The following is a 14,939-nucleotide window of genomic DNA, read 5'->3' on the forward strand; positions in this document are numbered from 1 at the left end:
GACGTGCATTTGGAGTAATCAATAGTCTTTGTGTCCAGAGTAAACCAGTCAGGATTAGCACACCATCAACATAATAAGCCTTTTGTCACGAAGCTGACATTCTGTGGATATGCTGTTGACTATATAAATTCTGTTCACCACCTATTCAAAGCTGTAATCAAAGAGAAACATGCAGGCACTAGTAAACTTTCAGACAAGAGCTCATAATAAGAAACTCATATCAGTATGTATTTTCCCCAAATAACAAGACATGAAATATTGTGTAAAAACGTAGTCTCTAAATTTTTCTAACATTTCTAATACAAAGTGTGGTATGGTTTCTAGCAGAGAGCAACCTGAAACTTGTTTAAGGATTAAAGTCTAAACAAATAGGTGCAAATTGGAAAAACCTCTCCCGTATTCTTATGCTTGTGTTCCCTCTTCAGTCCACTAAGGGAATCAAGTGCTGAAAGTAGGGAAGTGTGGATGTCATCCACACAGAGTTCCTATCTTTGCAAAGGGAACAGCCCCAGATCCCTGATTACATTAGAATCTCTATCAGTACATAAGCTCAGGGCCCTGTTAGGAGATGATGCTGACTCCGTTATTCCTGTATCTTTATTCTCTCTCAACTTCATTTTGAAAGTGTGGACCAAAGAACAAGACTGGAGTCCAAGAAGTCCACATTCTGTTCCTCATCTGACACTAACTATATGATAGTGACTAAGTTGCTTCTGATCTCTGAACTAAGTTTTTTTTTTTTTAATTTTTAAAATATTTAAGTGATGTGGAGTTAAGTAAATGATCTTCTAAAGACTCTTGCCAAGAGGATCTATTTGGTTAATTTATAACTTTTTAAAAAAATAAGTATTTAAAAATTGATTATGTACCTACAAAACTGCCCATCCTAGATATTGCCTTGTGCAATCAAAATATAAAGTGGACCAGATTACAATGCTATGCAGCTACATGTATCTTGTGTTGGGAAAGCTCCCTGGGAGGGAATATAAGAGGTCATATTTAAGTGGTCCTAAAGGTGGGGAAAAAGTGCCACGTTAGGTTCTGTGATGGGATAGGAAAATTCCATAAAGATAGAAAAACCATGAAGCAAAGGAGAGTGTGAAAAGTTCTGGAATTTATAACAATTTGCAGAATAAGGTTTGGATATAGATAAAGCCTTGATATGAGAAGCATTATGAAACAAGACAGAAGTAAGTAATCTTAAAGAAATTCCATATTATTCCTAAATAAATTAATGTAAGTGCTAATTTTGAATGAGTGTATGTGTGTGTGTGTGTGTGTGTTTGAGAGAGTGAATGGTATGTTCATGTTATTAAAAGATGATTCTAGTTGCTCTGTGATCAATTAATTGCATGAGAAAATTTTATAATTCTCAGTAAGATTATCCCCTGTTTGGGAAGCTGTATATGAATAACAATTGCTGAATTCTGCTGAAAGGACTAATACCATAGCTCAGGGACTGTAACAACTTTAAAGATCATCTCCATAAAATATATGAGACCCCTATGAAAGAAATTCTTATTCACTCTTACTTTTCTGATGAAATATCAAGCTTTTAGAGGGAAAGTGACTTTCTTCAGAAATAGCTATTAAGCTACAAGACAGTTGAATTCAGTGGAGGCAAGAAAATACACAATCTATTAATTTTGCCATACTATGACTGATTTCCTAAATGGACCATCTCAGTACAAACAAAAGAAAGCTTGGCTTCAGTGGTTGTATGGCCTTGGGCAAATAATTTTACCTCTTTGAGCCTAAGGTTTGTAGCTTCACATTATGGATAGTAACAGTAATAATGTCTATAACATACGAGTTCTGTGAGAAGTAGATGAGATGATACATATTAAGAATATATAACCTAGTCTGGTACAAAGGATCTTCTTAGAAATATTGGTTATTAAGAATATTTCTGAGGAGAGTGCCACATGTTTCTATGTTATATCAAAGAAAACAAATAGGTCACCTGAGTCTGTGTTGCTAGCTACAGAAACAATTAGGAGGTGGGTGCCATACATTTCATAAATAAGATCCCATGAATTCTTCCTATCAGGGCATGGCATTCCCTAGAGACTTACTGATCATTGCTTGCTTGCATCTAACATCTCCATTGCTCATTTTGTAAACCTGGTGAGTCCCAGCAAATTTGCATCTTTAGAAAGAGTACAGTGAACCAAGATCAAAAGGAAGGAGTGTTCCACCGGCCTCAGTCTCATTATACAAACAGATCTGAAAAGGAAATGAAATCTGTGGATAAGGATGACCTTTTAAAACCTCTCCTTTCCTGGAATTTCTGTTAGGAACAAGAAAGATACCTGGTTTTCCACCATAGAAGAAAGATACCTGGTTTTCCACCATAGAAGAAACATACCTGGTTTTCCACCATAGATAGTAAGTCAGTACTTGGGATCATAAGCATAAAAGAAATATTCCTAAAATTATGTCTAGGAGCAGGCAGTTAATTAACTCTGTGTGTGTGTGTGTGTGTGTGTGTGTGTGTGTGTGTGTGTGTCTGTTTATCAGCCCGTATCTAAATTCTTCTGAGGTTTCCCTATGAAAATCATGTCTATCTCCCATGAGAACCATGGGTGTTTCCCAAAGTCCATAAACCTCATGCAGCTATTTTCTTCCACCACTTTATAAGGCACAAATAAATCTTTCTTTTGCACTATTATCTGCAGTATTTTTCTATCCTAAGTAGGATCTTAATGCAGATCACTTAGGAGAAATGCTATGCAATTAACATTTGATTCTGTGGATAGTATCAAATGAATTATATGGGCTAGTTTTTAATTACACTGTGTTACTAATTATAGAATACATGGGCAAGATCTTTTCTTTGATTTTTTCACGTGTTAACCTGTTTTTTCACTGTATCTGTGTTTATGGTAGAGGAGACTGTTTTTTACCTGGCTGCATGGACACACAAATACGAGAGAAACAGAAAAAGAAAAACGAAAAGAAAGAAAAGGGAAAAAGCCACAGAGAAACATATATTAATGTTGAGTACGATTGAGGCTGAACTGTTCATATCATATTAACTAAGAAAGACTGCAATACTTCAAATATTTAAATGCTGTGGGGATAGACTGAAGATCCTTTCACTTTAAATATAAATAAGAATTGATATAGTTAATTATAATGGTGACAGTGTTGATGATGATGATAGTCAACACGACAGCATTGATGATATTCAATCAGAAAAAGAAAGCCTCTGCAAGAATAATTTTAAGCGTCCTCCTCTCTGTACCTATGTGATAACACAAGGTGGGAATACGGGTGTTCCTGCGGATGAAGCGTGTTGACTATTGATCCTCAAGAAAGGAGAGAGGAAACATAGAGACTGGATAGTAAATGCTGCAGTGATTGATTGGATATGAACTTGTTTGAGCAGAAAAAAGGTCTAAGAAGACAACTACCTAGAAGTGGTACCCTTCAGAGTGGTCCATTCTTAAATAAATAACTAATCAGAATGAACATCAGTACACACATTATGAAAATGAAACATAGTGGGGCGCCTGGGTGGCTCAGGGTGTTAAAGCCTCTGCCTTCCGCTCAGGTCATGATCCCAGGGTCCTGGGATCATGATCCCACATCGGGCTCTCTGCTCGGCACGGAGCCTGCTTCCTCCTCTCTCTCTCTGCCTGCCTCTCTGCCTACTTGTGATCTCTGTCTGTCAAATAAATAAATAAAATCTTAAAAAAAAAAAAAAGAAAATGAAACATAGTAAATGTGGTACTCAGGACATCAAAGTTAAAGGTAGTGAAGGATTATACATTATCATACACATACACAGAAGGTAAAAGGAGGGGACACTGTCTTGAAACAAATTCCAAATAAATATAATGAATGATCACCTTAATGAATTCAGCCAAATGAACATACGTTTAAAAGATATCTTACGTCACATTTGATTGAAAAAGTGCGATAATCATCTTCACATTACATCCTGGCTTAGAGATGTGAGAGGCAATCTCCATTAACTTATATAGTTTATAAAACGGTATCATTCTCTTAATAAATAAAAATGTAAAGATTTCTTCACGAGGACAAGTTCAGGATAACAATTGTATCAATCTGCGGATTAAGGAAGACTGATTAATATTTTATTGGATCCATCAGTGTTTTTAAACATGACTTTTCTGGGGTGCTTGGGTGGCTCAGTGTGTTAAGCTTCTGCCTTCAATTCAGGTCATGATCTCTCGGTCCTGGGATAGAGCCACACATCAGGATCTCTGCTCAGCAGGGAGCCTGCTTCCCTCCTCTCTCTCTGCCTGCTTCTCTGCCTACTTGTGATCTCTGTCTGTCAAATAAGTAAATAAAATCTTTCAAAAAAATCTTAAAAAAAAAAAAAAACAACATGACTTTTCTACCTTACAGTCCTGGAGTTTTTCAGAGGAACGAGGATCATATGGATCCTGTTGCTATCCCAAAGTGGCAGAGGGCCGATGTTGGCCCTTAACTATCAGAGACACTGTGGGTATAACTAAATCCCTTCCCACACATGTTCCCCAAACTCTTGCCAGTACAGATTGTTGTAGTCTTACAAGTTTTCAGTGAATAAACTAACTAAAATCGGAGAGATGAGATTGGTAAGAAGGATGTCATCTTATGTTCCGCACGAGGTTAATGTGCTGCCATTATTTTTCCAGAGTCCAAACTTGCAAGTCTTACATGTGTACTTCTTCAGTTTAATAATGAAAATATGTGTGTGTTAAAAAAAAAAATGAGTCATGTGGTTCCTTGACATCTGGATGATTAAGTCTAGAATGAAACACAGCATCATTACATAATTGTTGGGACTGTGACAATTAGGAAAAGGAACCCACATTTACAGTGGAGTTGGGAGGCTCTGAGGGGTGTTTTCATGTACCTGCCACATGTTGTGTTTGCATAATCAGCAAGGAGAGGAAATTGTTTTGACAGGGGAGGACACTTTTCTCATAGGAATTTTATCTCCTACTCTTTTTCTAATTTAAATTTAATTAACCAACATATAGTACATCATTAGTTTCAGATGTCGTTTTCAATGATCAATTAGTTGTGTATAACACCCAGTGTTCATTCCAGCAAGTGCCCTCCTTAATACCCATCACCCAGTCACCCCACCCCCCACCCATCTCCATTTCCACAGCCCTCACTTTGTTTCCATGAGTCAAGAGTCTCTCGTGCTTTGTCCCCCTCTCTGATTTCTTCCATCTCCTGCTTTTAAGAAAGATGATCCCTCCCTGTTTTAGCAGCAACACATTAACCACTGCTTGCAGCCAGTGGGAATCTGCCACAACCTTGAAATCTCTTTCTGCTCCATAAACCTTTGTACAAAGCAGTCCTCCCCAATGTCCTCCTAAAACTGAATAAAAGCTTACTTTCTCTTGGTCTTCTCAGACTTGCCTATGGTTTGACATCACTTGCTTGTCCAAATTTGTAAGTTCTCTGCTATTCCTAAATAAACTCATTTTGCTGCTTAAACAACTGGCCATTTTATTTTTAAGGTTGACATTACCCAGGTGCAGTGAATACAGACTCCCCTGAAGTCAGCCCGTCTGTGTGGCATGTAAGTATGTCTCCCATTAGTGTCCCATGTAGAACTGGAAAAAGGTAAAGAAGAGAGTCTTCAGGACTCCAACAAGTATCAACCACAGACTCCTGTGCCTAATGGAATAGGCATTAAGTTAAAGCAGTGAGCGAACAGGACACATACAAAAATGAGCTTTAAGAGTAATGAGTAACATTGAAGTAGGACACAAAGGAGTTCTGCTGTGCATTGCCTTACCTGATCATGGGTTCTGTGGGAATGAGGATGGGCACCCATCTCACCTGAGGAAGCCTTCAGTTCTCTCACAGTCTTAGAGCTTTTCCAATAAGCTCAGCTACAGCAAGTTTTTGAACATTGAAGGCTCCCAAGGGCATGGAGGCAGATGGCCTCCCCATGGTATCATGGTAAGACACTACTGGGAATTGGATTCTAAGTCTTTACTCTTAACATCATAGTAATGAGAGAATCCAGGATCGGGGGCAAATAGGGGTGAATCCTCCTCAACTATCTCTGGAGACTGCTCCTCAGCAGGATTGTTTGAGTCTCAGAAGTTTTGATTTTTTCAATATCATATGTATGCATTAGAGAAGGAAAGGTAGTGTCTAGTCCCTTTATTTTAAATAAAGTCTTTTTATCCTAAATATAGTGGAGCTCCACATCTGGCCTTCAGAATCTTAACAGTTCATAAAGAGGCTTTAAGGGGATTCAGTCATGTAGATCATCCAGATGGTCTTAACATCTTAGTCTCTCAAGGCTTTGTCCTTGGAATAGCTCTTCGTGTAGAAATGGTGAATGGAAAGTCCATGCCAAGGTGGGGAGTTGCGGTAAGGAGCCTGTCCTTGCCGAGGTCCAGTTGTGAGGTTAGCTGGGAGTCACCACCTCTTCATGACCTCCTTTAACAGTCCATCCCTCATGATGGGCTCTCCCATGCCCCCTCTTCTGCAATGTGCCCTGAGCAATGAGCAGGAGTCTCAGTAGTATGGGTGGGGGGAGGGTTCATCTGCTGTCTGCCTGCTTTGGAAGCACATGTCCCAGCAACAGTAGAGACTCATGCAAGAGAAAACACAGATTAAGATAACAATTGCCAAAATAAGTAACATATTTTTTCTCCAAGAGCCCCATGATCCAAACCACTGATGTATTAAGTTCCCTAGGCTGGGAGTCAGATAACCCGGTGTCCTCAAGTAATTTAATAAAGATGATTCACTAGCAGACTCATGAGATATGAACATGCAACATTTTCTTTGGATAATTTCACAGGGGAGCAGGGATAATATCCAAGTCCACGTTACTTTGGAGGACAGCTGTTCCCATTAGAAAATGTTAGTGTTTAGTAAAGACAGGCTTTGCTGATTATCATTTACTTTTGTCAAGTGAATTTAGTGGAGGCTTCTATATGTGCTATATAGTCTCCTCCAGGTCAGAGGAGGGAACAAAGACAGTGGCCAAATGATTGTACCACTGGAAAACACAATATGCACACCTGGCCTTGAGAGGCGGAGGTCACCCCCTTTAGGAACCTAGCCAGGTGTGCACACCATGCATGTGGGCTAGGGGAGACAGTACTGCCAGCTGGGAGATCGACTCGGGTATGATATGCCAGACCAAGACCTCCATTATATTCTCCTTTCTCTCAGAGGTGGGTGTTCCATTGCTGGTAGAGGATGCTTCCATAGTTCTGGCCCATAGCAGGACAATAGGATCCAAGTAGAGACTGAGTAGTTCCCCCTCACACAAAGCTGTGAAGTAACTCACCTACCCTGGTGGGACTCCCCATGGCAAATTCCAGTAGGTACACCTTTTCCAGGCATGTTGACCTTGGTGCTCTTGGCAACATAGCACGTTGATCCACACTGAGTGTGGAATGGTTGCTATCTCCTGCAATGTGCACAGTTTGATGATGTTGAGTGTCCTGGCAGGTGTCCCCAGTCTCACATAGGGTGCAATAGGCCCTACTGGTTGACTATTTGATTATTCAAATGTATGAAAACCTGGGACAGTACTTTAGCCCACCCAGAAAAGGTGGTTTTACTTGTTAATCATTTAATAAACTGCTTTAATATTGCATTCTTCCTATCAGTCCTGTTGCTTGTGGATTATAGGGGAGGATGGAACCTCCATTCAATGTCATGTTCTTTCACTTGGACTTGCATATGAAGACCTTTGAAACGTGACCCCTGATTATTGTGTATTTGGTGTCTAGACATAACACTCAGCTTTTAAATTCCTTGATGGTGACAGCCTTGTTTGTAGCATGACAGGGAAAGCTTGGGGTAGGCCAGACAACGTGTTTACACAAACCAAGGCATATTTAGAACACTGACTCAGAGGAATGGGGCCAATATCATCAATTTCTTAATCCCTCACCATCTGGGAGCTCTGGTGGATGGCCAGACTCCTTTGGCGGCTGCCTTGGGTGTTACTCAGAAAACAGAGACTATGCTGTTCCTGCATTAATCAAGTCACTATTCCCAGGGCAATCTGTCATCCTTGGCAATATGCCATCCCACCTGGCACTACAGTGCCTGCTTTTTCTATGCAATCATCTGCTGAATCTACTGCAGGGTCAGTTGCTAGGGCATGTACCCAAGCTTGGGTAGCAGCTTCCTGATGGCCAGGGAATGTCAGCACCTTATGAGCTGGGAAATGGAAAACAGGAAGGACTGTTTCAGGTTCTTGCAGGTGAACCCAAATGTCTTTCCATATATCCCAACCACACAATGGCTTATTCATGATCATCCATCTTCCTGCTTCCCATTCTCCAAGCCGTGGGGTTAGTCTTTTTAAGTCCAACTGACTTACCAGAAGTCTAGGGTAATTACTATTTTTAATTTTCCTGTATTAAGGGTTGGATGGAGTGGGGCACACTGTCTTTTTCACTCTCACGACATCCTCCCCTCTATTCTGTTCACTTTCCCCCAATGCCACCTCTATTTGTCCAAATTGTGATACAAGGCCTCAAATTTTAATCCATAGCAGCCTAAACCTTCTTCTCTTTGCCAAATGACATGCTAAGTTCTCCAACTTATTATTCTCCTATCCCACCTTTGTCTGTAGACCCAAAGTTTGCAGAGTAGTGGACACCTGTATGTCCTTCTCTAAACTAAGATATTTCTCCAACTTTCTAGCTGAAGTTTTAGCCTCCCCACAGTGACCACCATGTGCTTCCCTTCTTTGCCACAGTGCAGTACACATAGTTTCTCAAACAAAGGTGCTAGATCAGCTGGTGTTTTCTGGGGTCCCATACTACTGTGTGGTCCACAAGTATGTGGTATATGGGCCATGCCTCCCCACACAAAGTTTGATGGCCAACTCCATATTTTCCTGCTAACACCTCTTCTCTAGAATGCATTTCCTCTATCTCCTGGCTGGCTCATCAATTGTTAGTTCACAAACTGGCCTGAACATGAATGGCAAGATATAGCTATAGAAAGAGGTAGGTTACACTAGACAAGCAGGTGACCGGTTTAATAAGCAAGGGAACTTACTCATGAGGCTTTTATTGGGTGGTCGCAAGATGAGTAGCTCTCTTCACCTGTGCATGGGAATTACAAGTTTATGTAGAGGCCTTCATGGGTCTTGGTCATATATAGCATCCAGGTGGTCTCAGAAACACACTGCTCTCCCAAGGCTGAGTCCTTGGAACAAGTCCTAGGCCAGGGATGGTGAGTGGAATGTATATTCCAAAACAGTGGAGTGAGTGAGGAGCCTGATTGCCTGGGCCTTGGTCATGAGTCAAACACTGGCCAAATCCTCATAATGACCTCCTCCAAAAACATGAACACAACATTGATAACAAAATAATTATATATGTTATCTTCTTTGAACTATATCTTCCAGAATTCTTGTATATAATTTCATGATTTCTTTTCAATAAATGTCACGTGTGGCTTATCTATCAAAAATATTGCTGCAGTGGGGCACCTGGGTGGCTCAGTCGGTTGAGCATCAGATTATTGATCTCGATTCAGGTTGATCTCAGAGTTGTGATTTTGAGTCCTGCATTGGTGTTTATGCTGGGTGTGGAGCCTAATTTAAATTAAAAAGTATATATAGAGAGAGAGATTCAATAATAGGACTTAAACCCTCTTTGCAGGGTAGTGTTCAGAGCAGTAGCTGTGTGTAGTTTTATCTTTCTTTTTTATTTATTTCTTTTATATTCCTATCACACCTCAGTAAAGAATTGATCTTCACATTTTTTTTCCCTGATCAGTGTAACAATAAAAACAAGACACATACCCAGGAACTAGAAAATGGTTAAGTGAATAATGGAACATGAAATTAAATATGCATTTTGTGACCATTAAAATTGTAATTATGAATACTGTAACATTAAAAGTAATGTCTTTACTGAGTATTTTTTCTCATAGGATATTAGGAATTATGTATGTGTAATCAAGGCAAAAATCATTATGTAAAGCCAATGCAATTATAAATTTGAAAAATTTAGTGCAAGAAGCACATCTGTAAACTATTTTTGACCAACCAGTATGCCTTCACTGAAAACAGTTTTAGAGTGAGACAAATTCCATTAAAGAAATTATTCTTTTTGTTCCCTTTTCTCAAATCTTTAATAAAAATGTTGGGAAAGTACCTCTTAGGACTTGACACTGTCTCTGTTCAAGATTCTGCTCCAGCATAAGTTGGGATCCACAGGGAATGCATACACCCCTGGGCCACTTTCCGTTCCTGTGAAGCGGTGGTTCCAGAACTATTATATAGTTGAGGTGAGCTGAAAAGGCAGGAGATTATAAAAAGACAGGCCAGGAACTTCAGATGATTCAGGACAGGTAAGATCAAAATAACACAAAACCTCAAATCTCCATCACCAATAGCATGGAGAATGAGGCCCTGAGGTCTTCATAAAGGTGAAAGGGGTATGAAAGCAGAATGGCATTGGAAGATTCAACTGTGCCCTCAGACAGTAAGAGTGAGGAAATCATGGGACGATGATTAGTATCTTCTATGAAGGAACTTCCTTATCAAATTAACAAGAGGTCATAAATTCATTTTATTATGCTTTTCTCTTTCATTCTACCAATCCTATCAATTCTGATTTGACTGTGATGTTTCTTGTACCACAATTTTCCTTCTCTCCAGCAGCTTTACACTATTCCCATCTGATCTTCTCTGCAGGAAAGGCATGCAACCCAACTGAGGTTTTCCAAGGATAACTAATGGCAGTGTAAACAGGGGACCGAAAAGTAGCAGCTCTTTGACCTCCTATTTAGTCAAATCCTAAGACAAAGCGGGTGCCTCTGCATTTGTTACGTACACCAGATGCAAGGACAACCCAGGTTTTCTAATCAAGGATCTGAGAGTGAAGAGTTCTAGGCTGTGGTACAGGAGGAAGCACTTGGAAAGAGAGGGGTTGTAAGTTTATTCTCTTTTTCCAATTCTGCATGCTCAGGAAGGCTGCCTGCATTTGTCCTGTCTGCCGAAGAGAGAAGCAGGAGCTTTGAGACTTACTGAAGAAAAATCAGTTCCTGTAGCTTCAAGGGGACACAGGGAAAATAATTCCAAGCAGGTATTGTGCCACTTGGCTTCTGGGGAAATAGATAATATGACAATGTCCCAGACAGGATTCAGGCTGCCCCCCTCCTTCATGTTCTTACTCCTTACTGCAGAATACTCAAAGGGCTCTGAATTGTTCATTCAGGACCCAGTCACTAAGCCTCCAGAAGAAAGTAAAGACCAAAAAATGGTGATTACAATGGTTGATGCCTATGGAAAGAAAATTTGCACAGAAGAATATTCTTTTGGTAATGGGTCTTCTGCATGGGCCACATAATTCCCTAGAGTGAAACATATGTGGAATTTCACACTCAATATTTCAATTGCTGTTCAGTGTTTCTAAATTTGCTTAATTTTTCTCTGTAGATTTTCTTAAATTTGGAAGACTTATCAGATTTTCCTCTCTTTTAAATCATACACTCTTAATATTTTACTGTTCTGCCAGATCACCCTTTCTTTTTGTTTTCATTATTTCCTTGCTCCTATTTTTCTAGAGGTTATTGTTGGTGTTATTTTCAAATTCTTAATTCAATGTTTACTTATTTTTCTTTTAACATTCATATAATAAAGCCAACGAACTCTATGAATTTACTGCAAACCCACAATTAGCATTATGTCATGCAGATGACAATGTTCTCATACTTTACAATTTTACAGGGACGTGTTTTGAACTTGATTTACTCTTTCATTGAAAAGCCGCTCTGAAAAGCAAATTTAATTGCACAATGATGGGTGTGCTTTACTTGTCCTTTACATACTACTATCTCATTTCAAAACTGTTTTATTTGCTGAAATAAAGTGACTATGCAAAATAAATACTGAAATAAACTGTATTTATTAGGCCAATTCCCAATTCCATTACCAAGTAATTTGGGATTTCCTTTTTTTTTTAATTTAATTTTTTTTCAGTGTTCCAAAATTCATTGTTTATGGATTTCCCTTTTTGTCTTTTTTTCTTATTCATTTTAAATGAGAAAGATCAGCCTATGCCCACTGCTTCCCAACTCCAAAATTGAATGATATGTTTATCTCTTCTCCCATGCCATCCTCCAGACTTCAGAAGTAGTAATCCTTTTAATCCTTTTTAATTCTTTTTCTCTGACTACCCTGAAGTGGGTGTTGTGGACCATGGCTCTGAGAAGTTCTGCATCTTCTATGTATTTCTCAACAGAGATGGAGTTTTCTGCTCAATCACCCTTTGGGTCATCTTTGGAACAGTAATTGAACCTGCAGTTCTCACTTTTGTAAGCTCTCTCTTCCCTGTATCTTCAGTGGGTTTTAGTTGCTGTGATTTCTGTCTCTCTAAGGTTACCATGTGCCACAATCATTGTCCTTGTGTATCTGGTCCGTAAACTGTCCTCAGAGTTAACAGCAGGACCTGTGAGCATGGCACACCTCAGCTCTCTGCTAGTCCCCACAATCTGCAAAACTCTGAATTCTGACTCTGTTGAATGGGAGGATGGAGGAAAGAGGTGGTGCTTGAAGGAGGATTGAGACATTAACTGAGGCATGAGGATTATTGCCTGCTTCAAAAATTGTTTCCTGTCATGAGGGTGGCTCCTAATTTTTGCTTAATTTGAAGAGAAACATGCAGATGTGCCCTGGCTTAGAATGTTTTGCTGTCACTCTTCTACCTCTCATTCTTTAGAAGAAGAACCTAGATTATATGAAATTAATATTATTTATTAATACATGCTAATTAGATGTAGCATAGTGGATAATCTAGTGAAATTTAGGAAAGAATCTCCTGTTCTTTTCATTCTACAGTTTCATTGCCATATAAATCTATTTAAGGAACAGTTCTGGACAAGTGAGTTCTAAATGAAGTGAGGCAATTACAGTTAGAGTTCTGCTATAATTCCCATGTAATAGCAATTTCCCTAGAAAGGTCCTCCCAGGATATCTGGAAAAGAATGCCATACTTCTAAATAGATCAAGGAATCAAAAGAAACATTAGAAGGTAATTTGAAGCAAATGAAAAGGAAAATGAAACATGTTAGAATTAGTGAGAAATCACTAATGCATTACCTTTTTTTCTTCAAAAAGGAAAAATAATGCTTGTCTGTTATACAACTTTTTTTTTTTAAATAAGGATTGTTATAAAGAAGCAATATTTTGCTACTGTCTCCTTGGATGTACAATTCCCAAATTCTGCTAACAGATTGGTTTGTAATATTTTGGACTTTTCTCTCTGCCGCGGTATATACAAAGGATATTATTTAGGCAACTATATTATGTATAATACATAGAAATTTTCTTTTGCCAATTAACAGTGTATCATGGTGGCTTCACCAGTGAAGTTGATAGCGCAAGGAGGCAGAGATAAAAGCTTATGTCTCAAGGAACTACTCCATCTTCACCCACATACAAACCAAAGGACATTCTTTGATCTCTCAGTAGAGGTACTGATGTCTTCTGATTATGAACTTGATTTGATGTATAATTTTATCCTTATTTTAAAGGTCCAGAATGCTTCAGAACCAAGACTAAGCATCATAACCATGAATCCTCTGACTCATACAAGTGGAGTAAATCTCCCAGTTTATTCACATAACTTTTATTGCAGTAATCACTAGGGAATGTAATCATTGGTTTGCATCAGTTTTTCCACTATTAGAATGTTAAATTCTAAAGTTATGGATTGCATCCTATTTATCATTGTCTCCTTAGGGTATAAAACATTGCCAAATATTTTATATAAATTAACAAATGAAAACATCAGTAAATGAATGGACAAATGAACATGAAAGAGTTTACACCATCCCACAACTGAATTCAGCCAGGAGTTTCCATCATGTCAAATAATACGAATTTCCATCCCAGTACTTTTCTTCTCCTTGGCATTCCAGGGATGGAGGCCATCCACACTTGGCTATCAGTGCCCTTCTGCTTTGTCTACTTGAGTGCTCTCATGGGTAATTTTGCTATTCTATTTATTATCAGAGCAGATTCCAACCTGCATGAGCCCATGTTCTTCTTCCTCTGTATGCTCTCTATGGCTGACTTGATCATCTCCACTACTGCTGTGCCCAAAATCCTCAGCATTTTTTGGTTCCACAGCAGGGAGATCTATTTCGAAGCCTGCCTTGTACAAGTGTTTCTCATTCATTCACTATGCAGCATGGCATCAGGTTTTATCCTGGCCATGGCCTTTGACAGGTATGCGGCAATCTGCGATCCTCTGAGACATTCTACTATCCTGACACATAGAGTCATCAAGAACTTGGGGCTGGCTGTTGTCTTCCATGGGGTTTTGCTCTTCAGTCCTCAACCTTTCATGCTTCGGTGGCTTCCTTACTGTAGAACTAATATCATCCCTCACACTTACTGTGCATCTATGGTTCTGATCAAGCTTGCTTGTGCGGAAACCAGGATCTGCAGAATCTAGTCTGAATGCCGCCTTCCTCACCGGAGGGTTAGATCTCCTACTGATCCTATGTTCCTATGTTATCATCCTTTACACGGGTTTCCATCTTCCATCCAAGGCTGCTCGACTCAAGACCTTGGGCACTTGTGGATCCCATGTGTGTGTGATTTTAACGGCCTACACTCCTGCTTTTCTCACTTTCCTTACTCACAGGTTTGGTCAACATGTGGCTCCTCATATTCACATCTTTGTGGCTAACATCCACCTCCTTGTTCCACCCATGGTGAACCCAATGATCTATGGCATTAGAACCAAGAGGATCAGAGATCGATTCCTTCAAGCTTTTACATTTCACAAATTCTGAAACAAGAACCTCTTCAACTATTCTTTCACTAAGTTGTTGACTTATAGAGGAAAAAAAAAAAAAAGACATTAACTCTCCTTCTAAAAGCCCAATCCCTATATCTTCTATTTTTGATATTTAAAGTATTAATTATTATTGACTGGATTTTGTTCTTCAGAGAA

At 39.2% G+C, this 14,939-nt stretch overlaps 1 protein-coding gene across 1 annotated transcript; it reads left to right on the forward strand.

Moving 5' to 3' along the window:
• Window positions 1-13,841: 13,841 nt before the first annotated feature.
• Window positions 13,842-14,778, forward strand: LOC308350122 (olfactory receptor 52D1-like; the record flags this gene model as incomplete). The annotated part of the gene is given in 2 exon segments (XM_080815125.1): window positions 13,842-14,431; window positions 14,433-14,778. Coding segments are annotated over 2 exon segments (936 nt in total).
• Window positions 14,779-14,939: the final 161 nt, after the last annotated feature.

The sequence above is a fragment of the Martes martes genome, assembly GCF_963455335.1.
Source record: "Martes martes genome assembly, chromosome: 10".
Lineage (NCBI taxonomy): Eukaryota > Metazoa > Chordata > Mammalia > Carnivora > Mustelidae > Martes > Martes martes.